The 21,608-nt window shown below is 39.0% G+C and overlaps 1 protein-coding gene across 7 annotated transcripts in view; it reads left to right on the top strand.

The window, feature by feature from the left end:
• The window catches only part of MAP9 (microtubule associated protein 9), a 29,420-nt gene that overhangs the window by 1,639 nt on the left and 6,173 nt on the right, over positions 1 to 21,608 (top strand). For 3 of the 7 annotated variants that reach the window (XM_075930106.1, XM_075930105.1, XM_075930103.1), the window contains exons 3-14: positions 1,933 to 2,017; positions 3,880 to 4,119; positions 6,944 to 7,173; positions 8,450 to 8,561; positions 12,366 to 12,625; positions 14,350 to 14,402; positions 15,213 to 15,378; positions 16,801 to 16,890; positions 18,742 to 18,909; positions 19,578 to 19,723; positions 20,907 to 21,039; positions 21,347 to 21,421. In XM_075930106.1, the coding sequence (XP_075786221.1) occupies positions 1,933 to 2,017; positions 3,880 to 4,119; positions 6,944 to 7,173; positions 8,450 to 8,561; positions 12,366 to 12,625; positions 14,350 to 14,402; positions 15,213 to 15,378; positions 16,801 to 16,890; positions 18,742 to 18,909; positions 19,578 to 19,723; positions 20,907 to 21,039; positions 21,347 to 21,421 (1,758 nt within the window). The remainder of the gene's footprint in view (positions 1 to 1,932; positions 2,018 to 3,879; positions 4,120 to 6,943; positions 7,174 to 8,449; positions 8,562 to 12,365; positions 12,626 to 14,349; positions 14,403 to 15,212; positions 15,379 to 16,800; positions 16,891 to 18,741; positions 18,910 to 19,577; positions 19,724 to 20,906; positions 21,040 to 21,346; positions 21,422 to 21,608) is intronic. The other 4 variants (XM_075930104.1, XM_075930110.1, XM_075930108.1 and 1 more) reach the window with 4 other exon arrangements.

Genomic DNA, 21,608 nt, shown 5'->3' with positions numbered 1-21,608 from the left:
CTCTTATGCCTTCATACAGTAATCAGTCCTGGTTACCATTTGGTATGGACATCCGCTGACTGGCACACTACCTTCCACATCCTAATAACTTAACCAATCAACCAAACAATGGAGGTGCTTATTGTTCTTATCAGCCTCTTGTAACTATTTGAACCATCTACTCACTGTCTCTCTCTCTTTTTTCCTCCCCTCCTTTCTTGTCTTTTTTTCCTCCTCTCCCCACCCCTCTTTCCTTATTTATTCTTGGATTGGGACTTCTAATACTCATCTGAAGAAGTGGGTTGTGCCCAGGAAAGCCCATAAAGCCATCTACATGTTTTGTTAATCTTGAAGGTGCCACTAGACTATTTATTGTTTTTTACGTTTCTCCTGTTAGGGCTCATCTAGAGTATGCTAAAGGGTCGAAAGAGGATATGCAAATTCCACAGGAATTTACATATCTTCTTCTGATCTCACTTTCTAAAGCAGAGCTTTTGAAAGTGAAAGTAGTTTGGACACGGCTTTTTCAGCGAACCTCACTTTTCGAAAAGCCACGTAAATCTCATTATTTGAGGAAAAGCAGCTTTTTGAAAAAGGCCAGGGGGTCGCCAAAAAAGCCACGTCCAAACTATTTTCACTTTTGAAAGCTCTGCTTTCAAAAGTGAGATTGGAAGAAGGGATTCCGCAGGAATTTGCATATCCTCTTTCAACATTTTAGCGTAGTCTAGATGAGCCCTAACAGGAAAAACTTAAAAAACAATAAATAGTTTTATTTATTGTTTATGTATTATGCCGTGGAATTTGCATATCCTCTTTTGACACTTTAGCTCAGTCTAGATGAGCCCTTACAGACTAACTCGGCTACCCCTCTGAAGCTGTCAGAATAGGGATAGGAAGAGCAGAGATATTGAGCACTAAGACCCATGTAGTGTCTTTGTGACAAGATGAAGTTTATATGCACTTTAATGGAGGGTCTGACTGCTTCCAGGTTGTTAATGGCTGGTAATTTTTTAGCAAGAAAACGCTCTCTCTGCTATTGGTTATGTTAGGAGGGAAATTGCCTAATATGCTGGCTTTTGTAGATCCAATTCTTAAATGCTTATCTTTCCACTGTATAGGGAGCTTTGGTAACTAACTCAGATTTTGTGGATTCTGGTGATTTCTGAGGCACCTAAATGTACGGACTTGTGAAAGTACCTTTGGATCTGGACTGAAGAGACTTACCCAGTGTCACATATAGGGCAATATCAGAAACAAGCCATGTCTTCTGACTGCCAATCAAGTGATTTGTTAACTAGACAAATATTTTTCAAAGAGTGGGCAAGAACAAGCATGGAGTTCTAAGATGTTGGGCTTGATACTCAAAAGATAAATAAACAAAGACATTTTATCAGCATGTGGCAAAGATGGAGAGAAGGATCCAGCTGGTGGTATTTTCCTAAAAGATGAATTAGCTTTCAAAATTTTGGGAAACCCTACACTATACTAGTTTGCTCACCCCCTCCCACTCACCACCAAAAATACATATCTATTAGTGTATGTCTACACTGCAATGCTATTTTGAAATAACTAGAGCTATTCCAAAATAACTTAATCCCCGTCTACACAGCAGGCAGTTATTTCAAAATAGTGTCGAAATATTGTCAAACTAGAGGACTTCTTAATCTGACTCTTTTGTAAGAAGTTGTATGAGGAATAAGGGAAGTCGAAGGAAGAGTGCTCTATTTTTAAATAAGTGCTGTGTAGACTCTTCCTATTTCAAAATAAGCTATTTCAAAATAAGATGCACAATTGGCGTACCTCAATTTGCATTGCTTATTTCGAGTTAAGCCCTGCAGTGTAGATGCACCCTTACTGTCCCAAAACATATTTTGGTAATAAGAAGAATGAGTGTTGAACTTCAAGTAATAGATCTTTCCTTCTGAATAAAAGTTATCTGCTAAAATATTTCAGGATGAGTTACAAGAAGCGATTTCTGCTCGTTCAGCAAGAAGGCAAACTTCTGAATACTCAGATGACTTTGACAGTGATGAAGATGGTATGTTAAATAGCAGCAGTTTTGTGTGTGTGTTCCCCCCCCTTACTGATGAACCACTAAAGATCCTTAAGAGCCAGTATAGTTTAATGTAGCAAGATTCCAAATTATGACAACTCATGAATTATGTACTCTGTCCTGCTAAACAAAGTTAGGATCAGAATTCCCATTGCTATCAGTAGGTGCACAATTGGGCCTTTGTTTTTCCTCATTTCAGGTTCTATATAATGTTTAAGAATTTGTTGTTGTTATTGTTATTATTATGCAGACTAAGCCCTAATAGATCCACTCTGCTTGGAGTTCTATCTGTTAAGGGAATTTGTGGCTTTAAATGTCATAATGTAATTTAAGAGAGGGATGAGATGGCTCAAGTTGGACCTGACCAGGGAATTTGCCAGACCAGGGGAGGTCAATGCACCTGGGTCTCCACATTTCCTTCTGGCCACCCTGCTGCCACCTGGGGCTCTGTTCTCCCCATTGGAGAGGGGAGCTCCAGTACCTGCCCCCACCACCCTTGCGACTCTGCTCTCACCCAGGGCTCCGCTTTTTCCCCATGGCTGTGCCCCCACCTGGGAGGGCTCCACATTGCCTGGTGGCCCTGCTGCCATCAGGGGCTTTCCCCAGCAGCTGTGTACTCCACCCAACAGTCCTGCTGCTGCCATGCGTGCTCCCCAGTGGCCCTGCACCTGGAGTTCTGCACTCTGCCCAGCAGTCCCATGCCAAGGCTCTCCCCAACATCTCAGCACCAGGGGCTTTCCCCAGCTACCCCACTGTAGCCCGAGACTCCTGCGCTCCACCTGCCCTAGTCTGGCAATGCTCCTGGTCCCACATGGGGTCATGCTAACAATGCCGGATCAGGAGTGTTGCCAATCTAGAGAAATCCGGAATAAAGACTGTCAACCTGTACTTAGGTACTGCCGTGAGGGCAGGGGACCGGACTCTATGACCTCTCAAGGTCCTTTCCAGTTCTAGTGTTCTATGACTCTGTGATTCTAAGATCTTCATCATTGTGATACCTTGATTTTACTCATATCTGCTAGGTCTTTTGATTTACGCTTATGTACAAACACCAGACTTTCCTTTATAGACAGACTTCTTAGCAAGTCCTTTCATGCATTTGACACGTGTTAGTTTGATACTTCTGAGGTTTTTAGTCACCCTTTTTTTACCTGAAATTACTCAGATCAAATGGAAATAACAGGGGCAAGGTTTTATAAAACATATCCAAACTATACTCGGGGCATTACACAAAACAGGATGGGGCCATACATTATTTGTGAAGTTTACAATGTAAATTTCTATTGGACACAACTAATGAGTGTAACAATAGAAAGGCATAAGGAATCACAATGTATAGTATGTGCCCATCTTCATTCTTCTGCTTAAAATGTTTTTTTTAAAGTTAACTCCTTGTAGCGATGGACAAGTGAGTTTTTAGAAGGAACTTGAATCTGATGAGTGGCTGGAATTAACTAATGAAGACTGGGAGGACATTCTATGTTCAGGGTTCAAAATTGGAAAAAGGCAGGAAACAGGAGTGGGATTAAAAAGCAAAGGAAATCAAGTACAGTGGAGTTGAGGGGCAACAGAATAGGAGTTAAAGACATAGATATTGGCTAGGGCAGAGCTGCATAATACATTTTCTTCTGGTATAAAATATGAGATTGCTGTATCCCTTTTATACATCAAATACAAATCTAATATAGAAATTGATGAAAATACATTGGTTTTGGGCATTCTAGAAGAACTTTCAGACACTAATTCAGCTGTTGAAAACATAATTAAGAAATTAATTGCCTTTGAGATTGCTCAGAAAAAGGCTCTTTTGAAAAGTGAAATTGCTGATGAGTTGACTTCACCATTAGATGAAGTGAAACAGCAACAGAGGACGATTTTGAAAAGTCAGAACTTGAGTGATGGCAGAGATGATGAAACAGAATGTTCATTCACTGAAGAGTCAACTTGTGATGATAGTGAAGGTGACCACTGTAATCAATCATATATGGCTGTACTGCAGAATGAAAGGGAAGAAATTATTCAACATGAATTTGAAAACAAACCAGTACCAAAGCTAAGGGAGTACAGAATCAAAAATATATCATCAGGTAAAAAGAAAGCATTTTGAATATTGTTGCTGCTATTTGTGTATTTATATTATGATATGTTAAAATAACTAATTTTGGCAATGAAAAGTATAGGTGTAATTTTTAATATCTTTAATATTAAAGAGGATCAGAGTTTTTAACTATTTTTTAAAGTGCTCCTTTTAATATTCAGCAACTGTTTGCCATAAGTAACTAGATAAATTGACAAATAGTAGGCAAATAAAGAGGATTACTGAAAAACATTAAGTCCAAAAAAGAGAACAGAGTGTAGTATATAGTAAGCTGCACTCTGGGACTTTCACAACATTGTAGTAGTGTCCACAAGCAACATTTCTACATGGCAAGCTTGTGCACTGTTTGCCATGCAGTAACTTGCTATATGTCAATGATATTTTATCATGCAATAAATGCATGGCCCATTTCCTGTTAATGATGAGAAATCACAAAGTTCAGTGATTGGTGCATGACTTAACAGTAGCAAACACTATGTAATTGCCCACTCCCCCCCACACATGCTGGCAGCAAAACTTCAGGTACTTTAATCTGAAAATCTTATTTTGGACAAACAAGTTCAGATAGTCTTTATCTGAAAAGCAACTACATAAATACCTGCTTTCCATCTCCAAGAGGCAACCAGTTTTAAATTATCTCGTGTTTAGACCATTTGATCTAATCTCTGGCCAGTGATTTCCTGTAATAAGGATAAGTTTCATGGCCTCTTTCTTTGATATGCTAATGGCTTATTGAGGGTAAATTCAGTTTGTTTATTTGCAAGTCCTTCCTCCCACTAAGAATTTAATTAGTCTTTAAACAGCCTTGATGAGCCCTGTTCACTGGGATGTATTTCACTCTTGTCTGCACTATAGGGCTTATGATATTTTAGAAAATTGCACTAAGCTTATATATTGTACCATTGCTTCCAGATGTTCAGACATGAATATTTCCATGGCTAACTCTAGATTTGGAAGTCCATTTTGATTATGGATTAGCATGCAGAGGAACACAGCAAGCAATACATTTCAGTATTCCGTCTCTTCTGAAGGAATCTAGTCTTCATGAAAGATGTCAGGCAGGATATTTTACTGCCACTGGCTGCCTGGGAATAGATGTGGATTGGGGAAAATGAGGTTACTGGAAAAGGAGGATTAATTTAGTACTGCTTTGAAGGCTTTGCAACTTGTCTGGGGAAAATGCAAAATGTAGTAGCTTTTCTCAGGGTGCTCCACCCCGTTCCTTTGCAGCACACTTTATTTCTGTGTGACCACTGAGCCCTAATTTTTACAAAAGGGACAGAGATTGATGCATAAAAGGGTGCAAATATCCCAGAGATCACCTGCCCCCTCCCAGCACCATTCTCACTGTATTTTTCCCACAAATTTACTCTATTCTGCTTTGCACAGAGGGAAGCAGATGGGTTTATGAAATGAGTCCCACGGAGCTATGATAAGAATAGAGTAGGATCAAAATGGAAGGTTTTCCCATAGCAGTATTGCACTAGATATGTGATTTTTCCTGCCTTTAAAGTCTATTGGACTTGTCCTCCTAGCTCCGGATAAACAGATATTCAAAGTGTATATCTAAATATGTACAGAGAACATAGTAAATTGAAAGATCAACTTCTGGCCTGTTTCTTTAGATTACATTCAAAGTTTCAAAACTCTGGTTAAAATTTCTGAAGACATAATTTTGAACCACACATTCTCTCTTGTACTTGGTTGCATTTGTTCCAGTTTGTTGTCATCTCATTGTAGTACAAGCCTCAGGACACTTCGTTTTTTTTAAATACAGGCAGTCCCCGGGTTACATACAAGATAGGGACTGTAGCTTTGTTCTTAAGTTGAATCTGTATGTAAGTCGGAACTGGCATCCAGATTTAGCTGCTGCTGAAACTGACCAGCGGCTGACTACAGGAAGCCTGAGGCAGAGTTGCTCTGCCCCGGGCTTCCTGGAATCAGCCGCTGATCAGTTTCAACAGGCTGAATCTGGACGCCAGTTCTTACATACAGATTCAACTTAAGAACCCCAGGCGTCCCCAAGTCAGCTGCTGCTGAAACTGATCAGCGGCTGATTCCAGGAAGCCCGTGGCAAAGCAACTCTGCCTCGGGCTTCTTGTAGTCAGCGCTGGTCAGTTTCAGCAGCGGCTGACCTGGGGACGCCTGGGGCAGAGCAGCTTGGGTGCTGCTGGGTTGCTCCAGTAGCGCCGCTCCTCGGCGCTACTGGACCAACCCAGCAGCGCCCAAGCTGCTCTGCCCCGGGTGTCCTGATTCAGCCGCTGCTGAAACTGACCAGCAGTGGCTGAATCAGGACGCCTGGGGCAGAGCAGCTGGGGTGCTGCCGGGTTGGTCCCGTAGCGCCCAGAGCGGCGCTACGGGACCAACCCGGCAGCGCCCCAGCTGCTGTACCACAGGCGTCCGGAGTAAAGCCGCGGAGCACGGGGGCAGCGGGACAGCCCAGACGCGCCGCGGAGCAAAGCTGAGGAGCACGCCGGCAGCGGGACAGCCGTGGCGCGTCTGGGCTGTCCGCTGCCCGCGTGCTCCGCGGCTTTGCTCCGCTTTGCTCCCCGTCTCCCTGGTCTGTTGGTCTCCAGCAGACCAGGGAGATGGGCAGCAAACCCCGTTCGTAACTGCGGATCCGACATAAGTCGGATCCGCGTAACTCGGGGACTGCCTGTAATATATAATTATCATTGACCTGTTGTGACTACTGCTGCTTTACAGAAGATAGGGATTCATCCGTAAATGTTAGTCAAACTGACAAAACTTTATTCAGTTTAGAATTTTATATCTTTAGTGGATGATGCTGAAATAACAATATTTATTGTCAGCTGAGAATGTCAGCATTTCTACTCTGGATGATCGTTGTAAACCAGCACCTCAACCAAGAAGCGTGTTAAGAAAAAGCAGTCATATAGAAGACAAAGATGTTACCAGGGCAGAAGACAAAGCTTCTTCTAGTTGCAGATTATCTTCATTTTCTGCACCATCATCCCTAACTAGGTTGAGTGACAAAATAACTTCTGAGAAAAGGGCCCTTGCTGAAAGCCCTAGTCCTGAGGTAAGAGTATTATTATAGTATCAGCTTTGCACATAAATATTAATCTATTTTTCTACATATATTTTGTCTTTTCTAGACTGGAATAACATAGATTACATTGTAAGGTTTTTTTCCCCAAACACTCTTTTTATTTATCTGTCATATCATTTTCCATAACAAAAAAGGTCAAGCTTTATAACCATTACAATATAAATTGTCAGCATCATATGTGTATTGTACAAAGCAAATAACAAGCAGCATTTTTCTTACTTTACCTAGCTGTAAATTTTAACTATTATTGACAGAGATGTTTTTAGTGGATTTGAGTGTGCTCAGTGAAATAGATCTTTACCAGTAAAAATCTTATCCTTTCAAGCCTAGAGGTATGTTGTTATAAAAAATTACATCCCTTTTCATGCACTTTTTTTTTTTACCAATCTAACTTGACTAATACATTTCGTGTAAAGATTTATTTTTGCTGTGAACAGAGTACTAAATATGACTCTCCCAAAATTCTGTACACAGCTAATTTAGTAATCTAAATATTGCTTTCAGCATCACAGTTGGATGATGGTGTAGAAAGAAGGTCATAGGGAATAGTATCCTCCTTGAATACAATGGAAAAATACTCTAGGCAGTACAGTACACCTAATTAGCATGTCCGTACGTAGAGCCTTTCTTCAAAAGAAGGGTAGAAGCCTATGTTACGTCTCAAAGTGACTAGCATATATGCTGCTTATCAGCAGTATGTAATAGTTCAGAGAAACAGCAGCAGGATCAATCTTACTCCTTGTAGCTGTGTTCTGCTATGAGGAAAGGGCCTATCTGTACCTGCAGGATTCTTATGGCAGAAGACCCATCCGACAGCATCTTTGCTCTTCTGTGGCCATGTCTCCTGTCCCACAAATGAAGGGGTATGGGTGAATATCAGGGTGTACCATAGTCCTTTCCTGTGTCTCCCCTGTGTGGATATTCCAGGAATGAACAAAAAGATTCCTAGTTTGCATTTACATTACTTTTTCATCCCACTCTGTTGAAATCCAAACTGTGGGGCAGTGTAGACAAACCATCTGCTTCATTTAAAAGGGCAGGATTTGACCCTAATGTGTGGTGAGTTTACACCCTTTCTAAAAAGTTTTGTTTACTTTCACATTTCCTTGAAAACAGGAGCCATAATTTTCTTAACGAATTCTAAATAAGTATTGCGTAGAAAACTGTTTTAGAAGCAAGTTAATTGATTTTTGATTTGGTGTGAATAGTTCATGTGGTTGCTTATGCTGTTATTTTCTGCTTTAAGGGTCCATGGCTAACAAGCTCTTCACCACCATTCCCTATTCATTTTCATTCAACTGATGAAACATTTGGAGATTCCAATTTGTTAATGTGTGGAGAAGGTTCTCCTTCAAAAGGTAGAAGTCAAAATACTTCATATTGAAGCATTATGCTTGAATATATACAACCAGTAAAATAATAAAAGAGCTTAGCATAAGCAACTTTTGAGGGCCTGATACTACTGTCCATGATATCAATGTAGTCTTTTGGTTCCACTGATAGAGGTGAATCCATCCCCTAAATTTATTTTAGAAATCTGAGACTAATTACAGTATGCATCAGCATATGACAATAATGATTTATTGGTGTCATTTTGTTGCAGAGGAGTAATCAATAAGGTTACATCTATTCTACAGATCACTTTTGGTGGCCTATATTCTGCATATTATACCTTCACATAGACCCCATAATATAAATAGTAGTTTAGTTCCTGGGACATGACATAAGCAAGTAAAGATTTACTTGAAGCTTGTGAGTAGTCATGTGAATGTATACCCTATACATTTTCTTCTTGCCCAAGTTCAGCCCCTGTCTACACTGCTACATTTAGCAGCATGGTCTCCTGCTGCCTTCCTGCTTTGGATCCTTTCCCCTCCACAGGAAGACTCCTCCAATGGCTAGAAGATTGTGGCAGTGAGGTGCTTCAGGGTTAACCAGCTGCCTATCCTTTGCCAGAACCTTTCATTGGTACATGTAACTAGAAACCTCAATGTGGACACAACCTACTTTTTTGCTTAAGAACGGCCATACCGGGACAGACCAAAGTTCCATCTAGCCCAGTATCCTGTCTGCCGACAGTGGCCAATACCAGATGCCCCAGAGGGATTTAATCCTCATATGATCCCTCCCCTGTCACCCACCTCCAGAGAAACAGAGGATAAGGACACCACCCACCTGACTAATAGCTATCGATGGACCTAACCTCCATGAATCTATCTAGGTCTTTTTGAACCCTGTTAAAGTTCTAGCCTTCACCACATCCTCTGGCAAGAAGTTCCACAGGATGACTGTGCGCTGAGTGAAGAAAAACTTCATTTTGTTTGTTTTAAACTTGCTGCCTATTAATTTCACTTGATGACCCCCTAGTTCTTATATTCTAGGAATAAGTAAATAACTTTTCAATATTAACTTTTTCCACACCAGTCATGAATTTATAGACCTTCTCCTGTCAATCTCCTGCTGTGGGGCTGCCCCTGAAAATTAATGCAAGGTATGTTTACTCCGGCTACAGAATTCACATGGCTGGAGTTGCCTATCTTGCATCAATTTTTTCCACCAGTATAGACCTGGCCGTTGTATGTTTGTGTTGTACAATGCAGAAACAGAGAATCTATACCTCATAATAGAGTTGACAATCTGGAAGACTACCACAGATCAATAAAATGAAGAGGCAGATTCATAGAGGAAATTAAGGGTAGTAATGTTTAAACAGGGCACTGATCTGAGGTGTGCAATAGAATATGTATAAAAGGAAGTCCTTGCGCTAAAAAGTTTATAATGTAGACAATATGGACAAAGAGTGAAAAAAGGCTGCAGCATATAAGCAGTGATGTTTAGAATGTGTCATGTAATATTTATATTTAATTTGTGCTCCTGAGTTGATCCATATCTTTGCTGTGGGTTAATGTTTGTGGGCATTCTGGATGAAGCAAGTCTTTTGGAAAGCTTTGAACATAGAGAAGATGGTGAGGCCTTTTTTACTGGTTTGGAGACAATTTTCCTTCATGAAAGGAAGAAGTAAAGTAGTGAAGATGAGGACATCTGTATAGCAAGAAAGGAGGACAAATACAGTAGACAAACAATACTGAGAGTCTGGGGCAGATTTGAGTAAGGTATTGAAAGGGATTATGAGAATTGTAAACTTGATACTGTAGATAGTAGTTAAGGGAAAAAGCAGAATGGTTCTAAGAGTGCTATAATCTGATCTGGCAAAGAAGATATCACAATAATGATTGTCTTATAACATTTTTCAACTAGAGATCTCCAAGCATTGTTGAAAATGGTACTATAATCTCCGTTTTCCAACCTGTGGCACAAAAATAAAAGGATTTGTCCAAGGCACACAGTAAATCAGTGTCAGAGCTAGCAATAGAATCCAGATGTCCTATCTTGATTTTCAGACCTTCAAATTAGAACTTGTCCAAATGTCACCCTTGTAGCATACAGAGATCTACAATTCTTTGTTTTTAGATTAAACTCAAATTATAGGCCCAGTGCATCTTCCATGGCTGCATTGATCTACTAGCTAATCCCCTGTCACTTCTCTTAGAATTCAACCAAAAATGTGCACAGGAATATTAATTTGAGAGATACTGTGGCTCCTATAGATTTTTCTTTAAACTGCCTTAAGGATATAGAAATCCCATGTTTATCATAGTGGAAATCACTTAGGAATATCCATTTAACAACTTTTTAAAAATTAATGATGATTATTATTAATCAAAGCATACATTTAGTCTTTGATTTATATTTTTAAGTTCTGCATAGAAAACTGTCACCAGCAAAAATTTCCTATTCCAAAGGAGAAAAAGTGCATATAAATCAGAAATAAAATACAAAGTGTTATTGTCAAGGTTTTGCAAAAACGTCTGTAATACTTCAGTGAACACCTGAGTAGCTCTTGATACAATACAAATGTTTCTTTGTTACATTTTATGTTAGAAAATTGTCTGAATATGATCAGATAACTAATAATTTACAGTTTTGCTGAGGTGTTTTATCACAGAATTGTTACTTACCTTAAATTTAAAATGTATTTGTTGCAGCAGCAATGTTAACTTGTAATATGATACACGCACACACACTCTTTTTTAAGTCATTAAAGTGTACAGAAGATGCTAGGACATCATCACATTACAGAAAATAATGTGTCTTGTATCATACTTAATAAGCTTTTTCATACATGACTATTGTAAGTACAGGTTGAACCTCTAAAATCCAGGACTCTCTGGTCTGACAACATTCATGGTCCAGAACAGTATTTCTCAACCAGTGGTACAAGTACCCTTAGGGGTACTTGAGAGAAGTCTCTGAGGTGGGGGGTGGGGTACATCAACACAACTGAAATTTGGAGAAAACTGAATTTTTGTTTTAAGTTTTACAGCGCTTTATTATTTTTGTACTTTTTACACCCAAACATTTCATTGCCTGGCTACAATTAAGTAGTTTAAACAAATATGTTGCTATGGTAGAAAAAAAAATTGTGTGTCTGAAAACTGTAGGTACTGGGGGTACTTACATTTTTAAAAAATGGTTTTTTTTTAAGGGGTACTTATTTAAAAAAAAAAAAAAAAAAAAAAGGTTGAGAAACACTGATCTAGAAGGACTGCAGATATTGCCGTACCAGAGAACCTGTCTGGCCAGGTTCGGGGGCTGGGCTACTGGTGGGGAGTGCAAGGCTGGTGTTGTGGGAAGTACAGCCCTAACTGGGGCTGGGTGTGGAGCACTGGAAGCAGCAGGGCCAGCAGCTGGGAGCACAGCCCTGGCCAGCAGGGACTGGCAGCACAGCTCCGGCCAGTGCGGCATAGCAGGGAGCATAGCCCTGCCCAGGACTGAGGCAGCAGGGCTGGCGCCTGGGAGTGCGGTCTGAGCTGGCACCTGGGATTGCAGCCCGGACTAGGGTCAGTGCACTGGGGAACATAGCCCCAGCCCTGGGCTGGGGGCAGCTGGCCTGCATCAAGGAGTAAGGCCAACAATCAGGAGGGGAGCATTGACCTCTCCTAGTCCCACAAACTCTGCCGTTAGGGACCACTCAGATCCCTAGAGTGCTGGACCAGGGAGGTCCCATGAACAGAATACCTGAATTGACAAACCACAGACTTTTTCTGAAAAATGGCATCTCTTGGTGTCTCGTATCTCATTGGTTTTTCACCTTACTTTAGGCCAGGATCAAACAGAAGGTGATGACTGCAGTGTTTTGAAATTAGAGAATAATGGCAGACAATCCCCATCTGTGATAGAACTAATGATGACTACAGTATATGAGAAAACTAAGAAACTAGAGAAATCAACTGATGACCAGCTTGAAGAACATTTGCAAACATTGGAAGAGCAATTCACTGCTGATGGCATAAAGGAAATGTCACTGAATGATCAATCTGGAGACCTGACGGAAGTGAACACTTCCGAGTACTCAGACAAGGTATCCTATATACATGTACATTTTTAACTTAATTTATAACAACATCCTGTAAGCTTAACTTGTTGATTCTATCCTGTATATGTACAGACACTATTTTGTAATAGAATCAATGCTAAAAGCCACTCCCTGGACTCTGGTATCAATTCGGTTACAAAATAGTATCAGTTTTTAGAATATGAGGGGAACATACATTCAATGAATACTTAACAACAAATAAAAGGGACCAAAATTTGGGTTTACTGGCCTTATTTAAATCCACTTTTAGAATTTAAAAGTAAACTGGGTGAGATCTTTAGGAGATATAATCTGGGTTAGATCAGTCGGGATGTATATACTAGAGGAAGATCTAACTTACTGTATTTTAAGTGCTGTTTATAGAAATGATTTGTGTATTGCGTATAATAAATGTCAGCTGTAGTACAAGGCAAAAAGAGAATATACATAGATTGTAAGCTTTTTAGGGCCTACCCCACTGGGTTCCTAGTCCATAACTAGGGATCGTTCAACACTGTGGTGTGGGTTAAAGTAAAAGGTTCAGAAATGTGGCCAGTCCCAGGGAGGCGCAGAAACAGGCAAAGTATTACTAAATATCTTTTAAACTTTTATTAAAGGACTTCTACGTATAAATTATTATTTTATCAATTATTAGAATGACTAATAAGCAAAATTCAATACAGTAAAGAAAATTCCTTGAGGTTTCTCTAAATCCTAATAGTTGTTAACAAGGGACCAGGGATTATTAACAGTTACATTTTCATCAGTCTTACTTATAAGACTAATCGTTTATCTAAAACTCTTAATGCTACTACTTAACAATACTGCTAAACAATTTCAGATAACAATACTTACATTTAACAGAGACACAAACTACAACAATAACAACAATGTATTTGGTACGTTATATTTGGTATACGTTACGCTCTACAGGAACTCATTTCGTTCGGTGAGTGGGAGGTGGCCCTCGGGTGATTAGTCCTCAGACCTGGCTCGTATTCTGCCTTCCAATGTTTATTCGGGATTCCTCAATTTGATACAGGAGGGGAAGCTGTTTTATAAAGAAAGCTTTAGTGAGCTTTTTGTGATAGGCTAGCAGACCCTGTCTGTTAAGGGACAGGAGTAAAGGGGAGAGATGGTTTCCTGTTTTTCCTTTTCTGCCTTATCGGGCATGGCACAGTCAGCACAACCAGCACGAACATTACATGAACTTTTTAGATCTGGTTTTGGTTCCTGTTCTTTGCTGGTCTTTAAGTTACATAGTGTAAAGGTTTTTCATCAAGGAGAAGTTGACCTTTTCCTTGGATGGCAATACGTGCGAGAGGCCTGGCCAGCAAAGAGCCTGCTTTCACATGTGGTACTACAATTAATCAATAATAATAATAATTAATAACATACTCCCTATTTTCTGTATATATAGCAAGACACTTTTAAAATGTAATCCTAACTAAATAATGATATTTCCGGGTAAATTACTATAATGGAGATTGTGGTATACTTTATTTTGGTCTTTTATTTGTAAGATTATGGTGGACTTTATATTGGCCATATTTTTTGTTGAGTATAACAAGCTCTGAGAATGGCAGAAAATACTTGTCTGCCTTCCTTGCACTCATATTTTGCATTCTAGTATTTTATAAAGCCTTTGATACAGCATTTCCAGGCTATATGCTGATTTCATTGTTTGACAGTGGGTATAATATTTTTCTTTTTCTTTTTTGGCTTGTTAGAAAGAAATTGAAAATAAAGAAACACTTTCTCAAAAAGTGAAACCATCAGGCAGGTAAGTAAACAATACTAATGTCAAAGTTTAGAATCTGATCCCATCTGATGGGATCTCTTCAGAAAGATAAGATGCACATTATCAACACACGATAGCCACTCACTCTCACCCACCGTCACTCTGTCACCAATATTTCCTCTAATCTTTTCAGTCCATGTGTGGAACGTTTGTTTGTTTATTTGTTCACCGGGTCATGTGTGAATTTTGCAGCACCAGTAGAAATAAAAAAACTAACTGTGGGTGCTCTGCTAATCAGTTGGGTGACATTTGACTCTCTCCTGAGTAGCCGCACAAGTGTGAAGCTTACAGGGAATGCTGCCTGATGCCAACATTTGTCCTTCTGTGGAAGGGTGCTGGAGGAGGGGAGGTGGCAACATTCCATAGCTCCATTGACAGGTCGGACCCACAGGCCCTTTATTAAAACATTCATCTGTATGTGCCATGGGACCCACAGTTGGTACCTGTCTCAACATGCTCTTGTTAGGTTAAACTATGTATGGGCTTTTAATACTTTTGAACTGATATTATTGGGATTGTGGAGTTCACATTCTCTGTTGGGCTCACTAGCAGAATTTTTGTAACTCCTGCAGTTTGTTTTATTATTGATTAAACTCCCATGTAAAAAGCAAAAATGGACACTATGCTGCGTCCTCTTTCTTAGTCCTTTCCCCTCTGGAAAGGTATAAGCATGTGAAAACAGGATTATAAGCAAAGTCTAGATGTAACTTGAATGAGAAGAGGCTCTACCTGGCATCTGATGTAAGAAATTGAAAGCTTATTTTGATATATTTACAAATTGATGCTTCACAGGTCTCTGTCCTCTACATATTTGAAGAAAGCTGGAAAAAACATCCCTCCATCTACAACTACATCTTCTCAATACTTGGGAACATTAAAGGTCTTGGACAATAAACACTTACAAAAATATAGTGCTGAGCTTGACAAAGCAGATAGTTTACGAGCAGCTGTTTATCAGGTACATTTTAGTATATCCAAAGGCTATATGAAAAGATTCTTCCAAATAAGAATAGAAGCCTGTTAACTATAATCAAGATCTGTATGCCCCTTTCTTAATTCAAGACTTAAAAAAAAAAACGTTGTGTTTCACAAACATATGAGCCAAGATGGTAATTTGAGATAAGAAAGAAACATACATATCTATGTTTTACTATTCTGGCAAAATGATTTCAAATATAACATTATCTCTATTACTACATTAGGTTTTTTTAATTTTAATATGTATCTTATAGAATCTTTTTCCTGTATTTTCTGTTTCAAAGTCACATTTCATGGGAAAAGCAAAAAGAACTTGATGTTAGAACTTAGATGCTGCTCCTCCAGGGGACATTTTTATTTGAATTCCGCTGTTCTCTATAGTGAAAATTAGTATAAATCTCAACTATAGTCATATCTGTTTATTAATCATAAGTTGTTTCTGCATTAGAAAAATCATATTCACTTAACTAATAGTGTATTGATTCTAAATGTCATGCTGTCTCAAGAGCTTTTATGTGCATTGACTCAGAGTCAGTTTCTAAAGTCAAATAGTCTCATTAAGATATTTTAGCTTCTCAGTACAACATACTAAACACATGAACAAATGTGTAAAATTTGGCCCATATCCTGAAAACTGTCACCTAAAACTGTGTGGAGGTACAAGTAGGTGGGTTGATGACTTTCCACTGCAAATATTTCTGAATTAAACATATAATAGGTTAGGCTTTTTTAAAACTAAATTTTGTGAATCTATAGATCCTAAATGGCTAAAGTATATTTTTAAAACAAAAATCACCATGGGAAACCTTATAGTAGTGGTTGTAGATATTTTATATTACAATGTTTAGTAATTGCAACTTATTCTTGTACCTGTATGGAGATTCTTCCTTTGCTTCTCAACAATTACTCTTCTAAGATCTCAGAAGATTTTAAGGAGTAATGTTATATCATTTGTGCTGCTCTGTTCACCCTCTTTCCCTCTCCCAAATCTGTAACATTGGAGGTAAATCAAACAGTTCCTTTTTTCCTGTCCTTCAACTCTCACATTCAATTTTCTTTTCTTTCCATACTGAAATCTTTTGGTTAAAGTAAAGTTACTAATTTTTTTTCCTGTTTAAAAGTTTAAACCTTTGATCAGAATATATTTTGTTCTGCAGAACCTCAGAATATGATTTAAATGATATCTCACTCATCCAGATGGGCTTAATTGCTAATGTCAGTAGTTTGCATATATAAAATACAGTGATGATGATTATTGTTACATAGTAAGAAAGAGAGACTGTCAGCATTGCTTATGATCATTACATTAGCTGTTGCTTTATCAATAATATTCAGTTACTTTGATTCAGGATCTAGTTAGTGCTTAACTTTTCAGCTACAGCTTTTTTCCTTAATCTTATAGGATTGGTTGGAAAAGAAAAGAGTCTTTCTGCTGGAACTGCAGAGAATTAAAAGGAACAAAGCAGAAAATTTAAGGAACGCAAATGAAAAGGTTTGTTTAAATTTAAATATTTGATTAAATGGAAGCTAGTCAACTGCTACTGTAAAATAATATGATTGCAATATTTGTGGTGGTATATTTTAAAAAAAGGAAAACATACATAAATTAAATATAGTGAAAACTGGTATTATTCTCTTCATTGGGGCTACTTTACAACCACTCTGCCATTAACAAGCATCTCTAAAGCCATTATAGCAAGCCATAAGAAAATTGCCCCAGTTTATGTGGAATGGAGCTGATGTAATAGCTCTTATGTCCTAATCCCTGTGGCTGCCACAGGGAATGTGATTGGGGAGGGGGGCGGGGGGAGGAGGGAAGAAGGGTGTGAGTCATGCTTCCCTGTACCTTTATAATTCCTGAATGCTATATAAATTAAATCTATCTTTGAAGGTTCCTTCAGTTTCTCTTTATGCTTTTTTTGACTGCAACCAACAGCCTTGATCCATCTTTGTATTTTTTGCCAGGTCTACACTAGGGGATAAGTTTGAATCAAGATATGCAATTCCAGCTTATGTTAACTGAGTAGCTGGAGTTGATGTACCTTCATTTAAACCTTGGCAGTGTTCCCACAGTGTGGGATTGATGAGAGAAACACTCCCATCAACTTTCCTTACACTCACAATGAGTTATGGCATGGACAGGAGCACCCTCAGCATTTGATTTAGCAGTTCCTGACTAGACCCACTAAATCAAAGGCCAGAAAATTGATATCTAGAGAATCAATCCATGGGTAAATATAGATGTTGCCTTTATTATGATAATAATGGGATGGTCTGTATTTCAGCCATGACATTTAAAGCAGTATATGAAGATTTCCATGCTCTATCTTGACATTTCTGTATTCAGCTATACATAAGGATCTATATTCAGAACAGCATGTATGCAATTATATCATTTTCATCTTATAAATAAATTCCCTTAATATTTCCTATTTAATAACTAATGTTTTTATACACAGTCTTCAGAAGGGAGTCATAGTAGTTTTTATATCTTACACTCTTGTAGAAGTCACTACATCCACTAGGGTCAATTTCATGGTCATAAGATTCTAAAAGCATTTTTGGCTCTTTAAATCTAAAATATCATGGTGTTGTAATTGTACAGATCCTGATCTAAAAAGGAATTAATGGGGGGGGGGGGGGGGTCATGGTACTACTACCCTTCCTTCTGTACTGCTGCTTGCGGCGGCAGTTCCTTAAGAGCTGAGCAGCTGCAGAGTGGTGGCTGATGGCTAGGAGCTGATATAGTATTGCCACCCTTACTTCTGCATTGCTACCTTCAAATCTGGGCCCTCAGTCAGGGGCTGCAAACGTCAGGGCACCCAGCTCTGAAGGCAGCCATGCAGAAGCAAAGGTGGTATGGTATTACCCCTCTTACTTCTCCACTGTTACTGGCAGTGTAGCTGGATTCAGAGCTGGGCACCTGGCCAATAGCTTCCATTCTCTGGCTTCCCAGCTCTGAAGTCAATGCAGAAATAAGAGATAGAACCGTCCCCTCCCCTAAAATAAACTCATGACCTGCCTGCAGCTAGTTTTGTCAAAGCCCTCAATTTAGGAAATGCTGGTCTCACCCATGAAATCTGTATAGCATAGTGTAAAAGCTCACAAATAACCAGATTTCACAGTCCATGACTCATGGCTGTATATCTGGTTAGACCCTATTCATATTGTACGTCACAAAAACTGGTCATGTTTGAACAATAGTTCAAATCACAACTAAACCATTGATTAAGAATGTTTTCTGCATTTTAGTTTTCTTCTATTTATTCTTTGGCAAACACTATATTTGAGAAGGAATTTAGAAAATGCCAAGTTTTTTGAAGTATAAACTTTTCTTACGTAGAAAGAAGCTGCTAAGAAAGAAGAAGCATTTGCATCTTTTGAAGCCTGGAAGGCAATGAAAGAAAAAGAAGCAAAAAAGAAACTAGCTGAAAAAAAGAAGCTTGAGGAGTTAAAGAAACAGAGAGCAGCAGAACTGAATGAAGAGAAAAAAGAAGAAGCGCAAAAGGCAGTGAGACATCTATACCTAACAGACACTTAACTCAAGAGCGGCGAGGAGTCCTGTGGCACCTTATAGACTAACTGAAGTGTTGGAGCATAAGCTTTCGTGGACAAAGACCCACTTCGTCAGATGCATCTGACGAAGTGGGACTTTGCCCACGAAAGCTTATGCTCCAACACTTCAGTTAGTCTATAAGGTGCCACAGGACTCCTCGTCGCTTTTGCAGATTCAGACTAACACGACTACCCCTCTGATACTTAACTCAAGAGAGTCTTTACTAAAAATGTAGTTGTTAACAACAATCATACCCATAGATCTCAACACCCCAATCTTTTGGATAATTCATATCTAGATATTCTTTGTAGCAGGAGCTAATCTCTCATCCTGTGCATGTACACACTATTTTCTATTGACACTTCATTTTTATGGGAAATACTTTGTTCCATGTACATCAAGTAATTAATCAGACCAGTAAACATGTTGGCAGTGGAGAGGTTTTTCTCATGAACTGGGAGTAGTAAATTCTTCCTGCTCCTTGTAGCAGTATCCTTTGCTGAGCTTCTAATCCTGTGAATGAGTGTTACAAAGGGGGTTGGGCAGAAAAAGAAAATATGTAAGGGAGATTTTGAAACAAATGTGTTGGGCAACTTTGCTAATGAGCTTGGGGTCTTCTTTAGGCATTTGAAAAATGGAAAGAAAAGAAAGCAGAATATCTAAGAGAACAAAGTAGAAAGGAAAAACGAGCTGAAAGAATGAAGAAGAAGAAAGAAGAGGAAGCTATTGCAGAGAAGAAACGAGACAGCATGTCTGCCGTTGATAAATGGTACTATACAGGATTTAGATATGTGACTGTGAATAGGCTAGCATCTTTGTCTAATAATTTTGCAGGGAATAGATGATACACTGAATTAAATCATTTTTTGGGGGGGCCTGAACCTGCAAGGGGCCGAAGAATCCTCCATTCCAATGAAAACCAGTGAGAGGAAAGGATGATTAGCAGGCTCACAGGCTCAGGCCTATTGTTCCCAAATGTGAGTGTGGTAGCGGCATTTTTGTTCTCATTTGTCTACAACCTGAATTGAAAGTCTCTGCACAAGAAAGGCCAATGATTTGAAAAGAATGAATAATGCAAATAAAAAGTGAGATACATTGGGTAGCATGGAATCTTGTACTACCAATCACATGCTCAGTTAATGAACCAGGATTAAAAAAGCAAGTCCTACATTTTTGTGTTTTAATATAGTCTATTGTGTTTCTTTGAAATCCATAAAATGTCTGGACAAAGAAGGTATATTCACCAGTGTCTGTTGGATAGATTTTTTTTTTTCTAATGTCACCAAGAAGTGTGCTTTACAGAACAAGTGAAATTGATTTGTACCCTGAGTGTTTATAGTCTAATTTTAGAGATGACACAAAGTATGAGGGAAGGGAGAAGGAAGGAAAAGGATTACAACAATACCAAAGGGTAACACAGTTTATAAATGCACATATTTTGATGATTCAGAGGAGTTATGCATGTGCGGTAGGCATGGGGGCCAACAAACTTGCAGGACCCCTGGGCAAGGTATGGGGTGAGGGAGATCTTGGCTCCACGCTCCCAGAAGGGGTGGGGCCTTGGGTTAAAGGGGCAGGATGGGGGAGAAGAGGGCAAGCAGCCCTCAGTGCCTCTCAGAGCATGCCATCGTGCTCCAGTAGCAATTTAAGGGCTCCAGGGCTCAGGCCACCACTGCAGTAGCAGCAGATGGGAGCCCCAAGACACTTTGGAATCGCCAGGTTCCAAGGCAACTGCCCTCTTTGTCCCCGGCTGCTGTTGGCAGGCCTGGTTGGTGGCCTTTGAAGATTTTTGTAAGCTTTCTTTGTAGTTTATGCTCAAACTATGCTATCAAATTTGTCAGTAGACATAAATGTTAATTCATGGCACTGTACAGGATGTTTAGTTAACCAATCAAATTTGCAGCATTTCTTCAATTTAATGAGTAGTATCTTATATTTCTTTTCATATTTAGGAATGAGAAAAAGGAAGAATTTTTAAAACAAAAGAAAACAGAAAAAATCCAAGAGAAAAGAAAGCAAGAAATACATCAGGTTGAGAGGGAAGAAAAAGATAAAAGGGCTATAGAGGAATATGAAAGATGGCTGGTTAGTATTTTTTTCACCCTTTGTTAAAAAGCACAAGGATAAATTTAGTAAATAATGTGTGTGAATAACTTTTGAATTATAATCTTTTTAATGTTTTTCATTGTGTTATGAAAGTGGCCAGGTGATGGCAGTAGTATACCTTTTTCTACAGTTCCTCTGAGAGTTATTTTTGCAAATTGCTTACAAAGTGCAGTATATATGGCATCTGGCATACTTGGGATATATTCTCCCTCCATGTTTGCAGTAGAGTTCTTTGCATTTTACAGTCAGTGAAAGTACAGTCTTCTCTTCTCCCATTCAATGTCAGGAAGAGCCACCTCTGAAGGGCCAACTCAGCACAGCACAGAACCAGCAAAGACTAGAGGCAGCACCAGCTGCAAAAGTGAGTGCATTTAGATTCAAGGAAACCATTTTAATTACAGGAAGTTGTATAAATCAAAATAAATAAGAATGGTTACATTGAAGGTTGAGATTATTTCAATTTGATAGGAAGATCTGACCTCTGATGTGCTATTTTGAGAAGTCATTGACAGCTTTTTCAGTCCCACAAGATGCCTTCATTAACACTC

Source organism: Pelodiscus sinensis, chromosome 5 (genome assembly GCF_049634645.1).
Source record: "Pelodiscus sinensis isolate JC-2024 chromosome 5, ASM4963464v1, whole genome shotgun sequence".
Classification (NCBI taxonomy): Eukaryota; Metazoa; Chordata; order Testudines; family Trionychidae; genus Pelodiscus; species Pelodiscus sinensis.
Note: the sequence above shows the minus strand (reverse complement) of the source record. Positions and strands in the feature narration are given on the sequence as shown.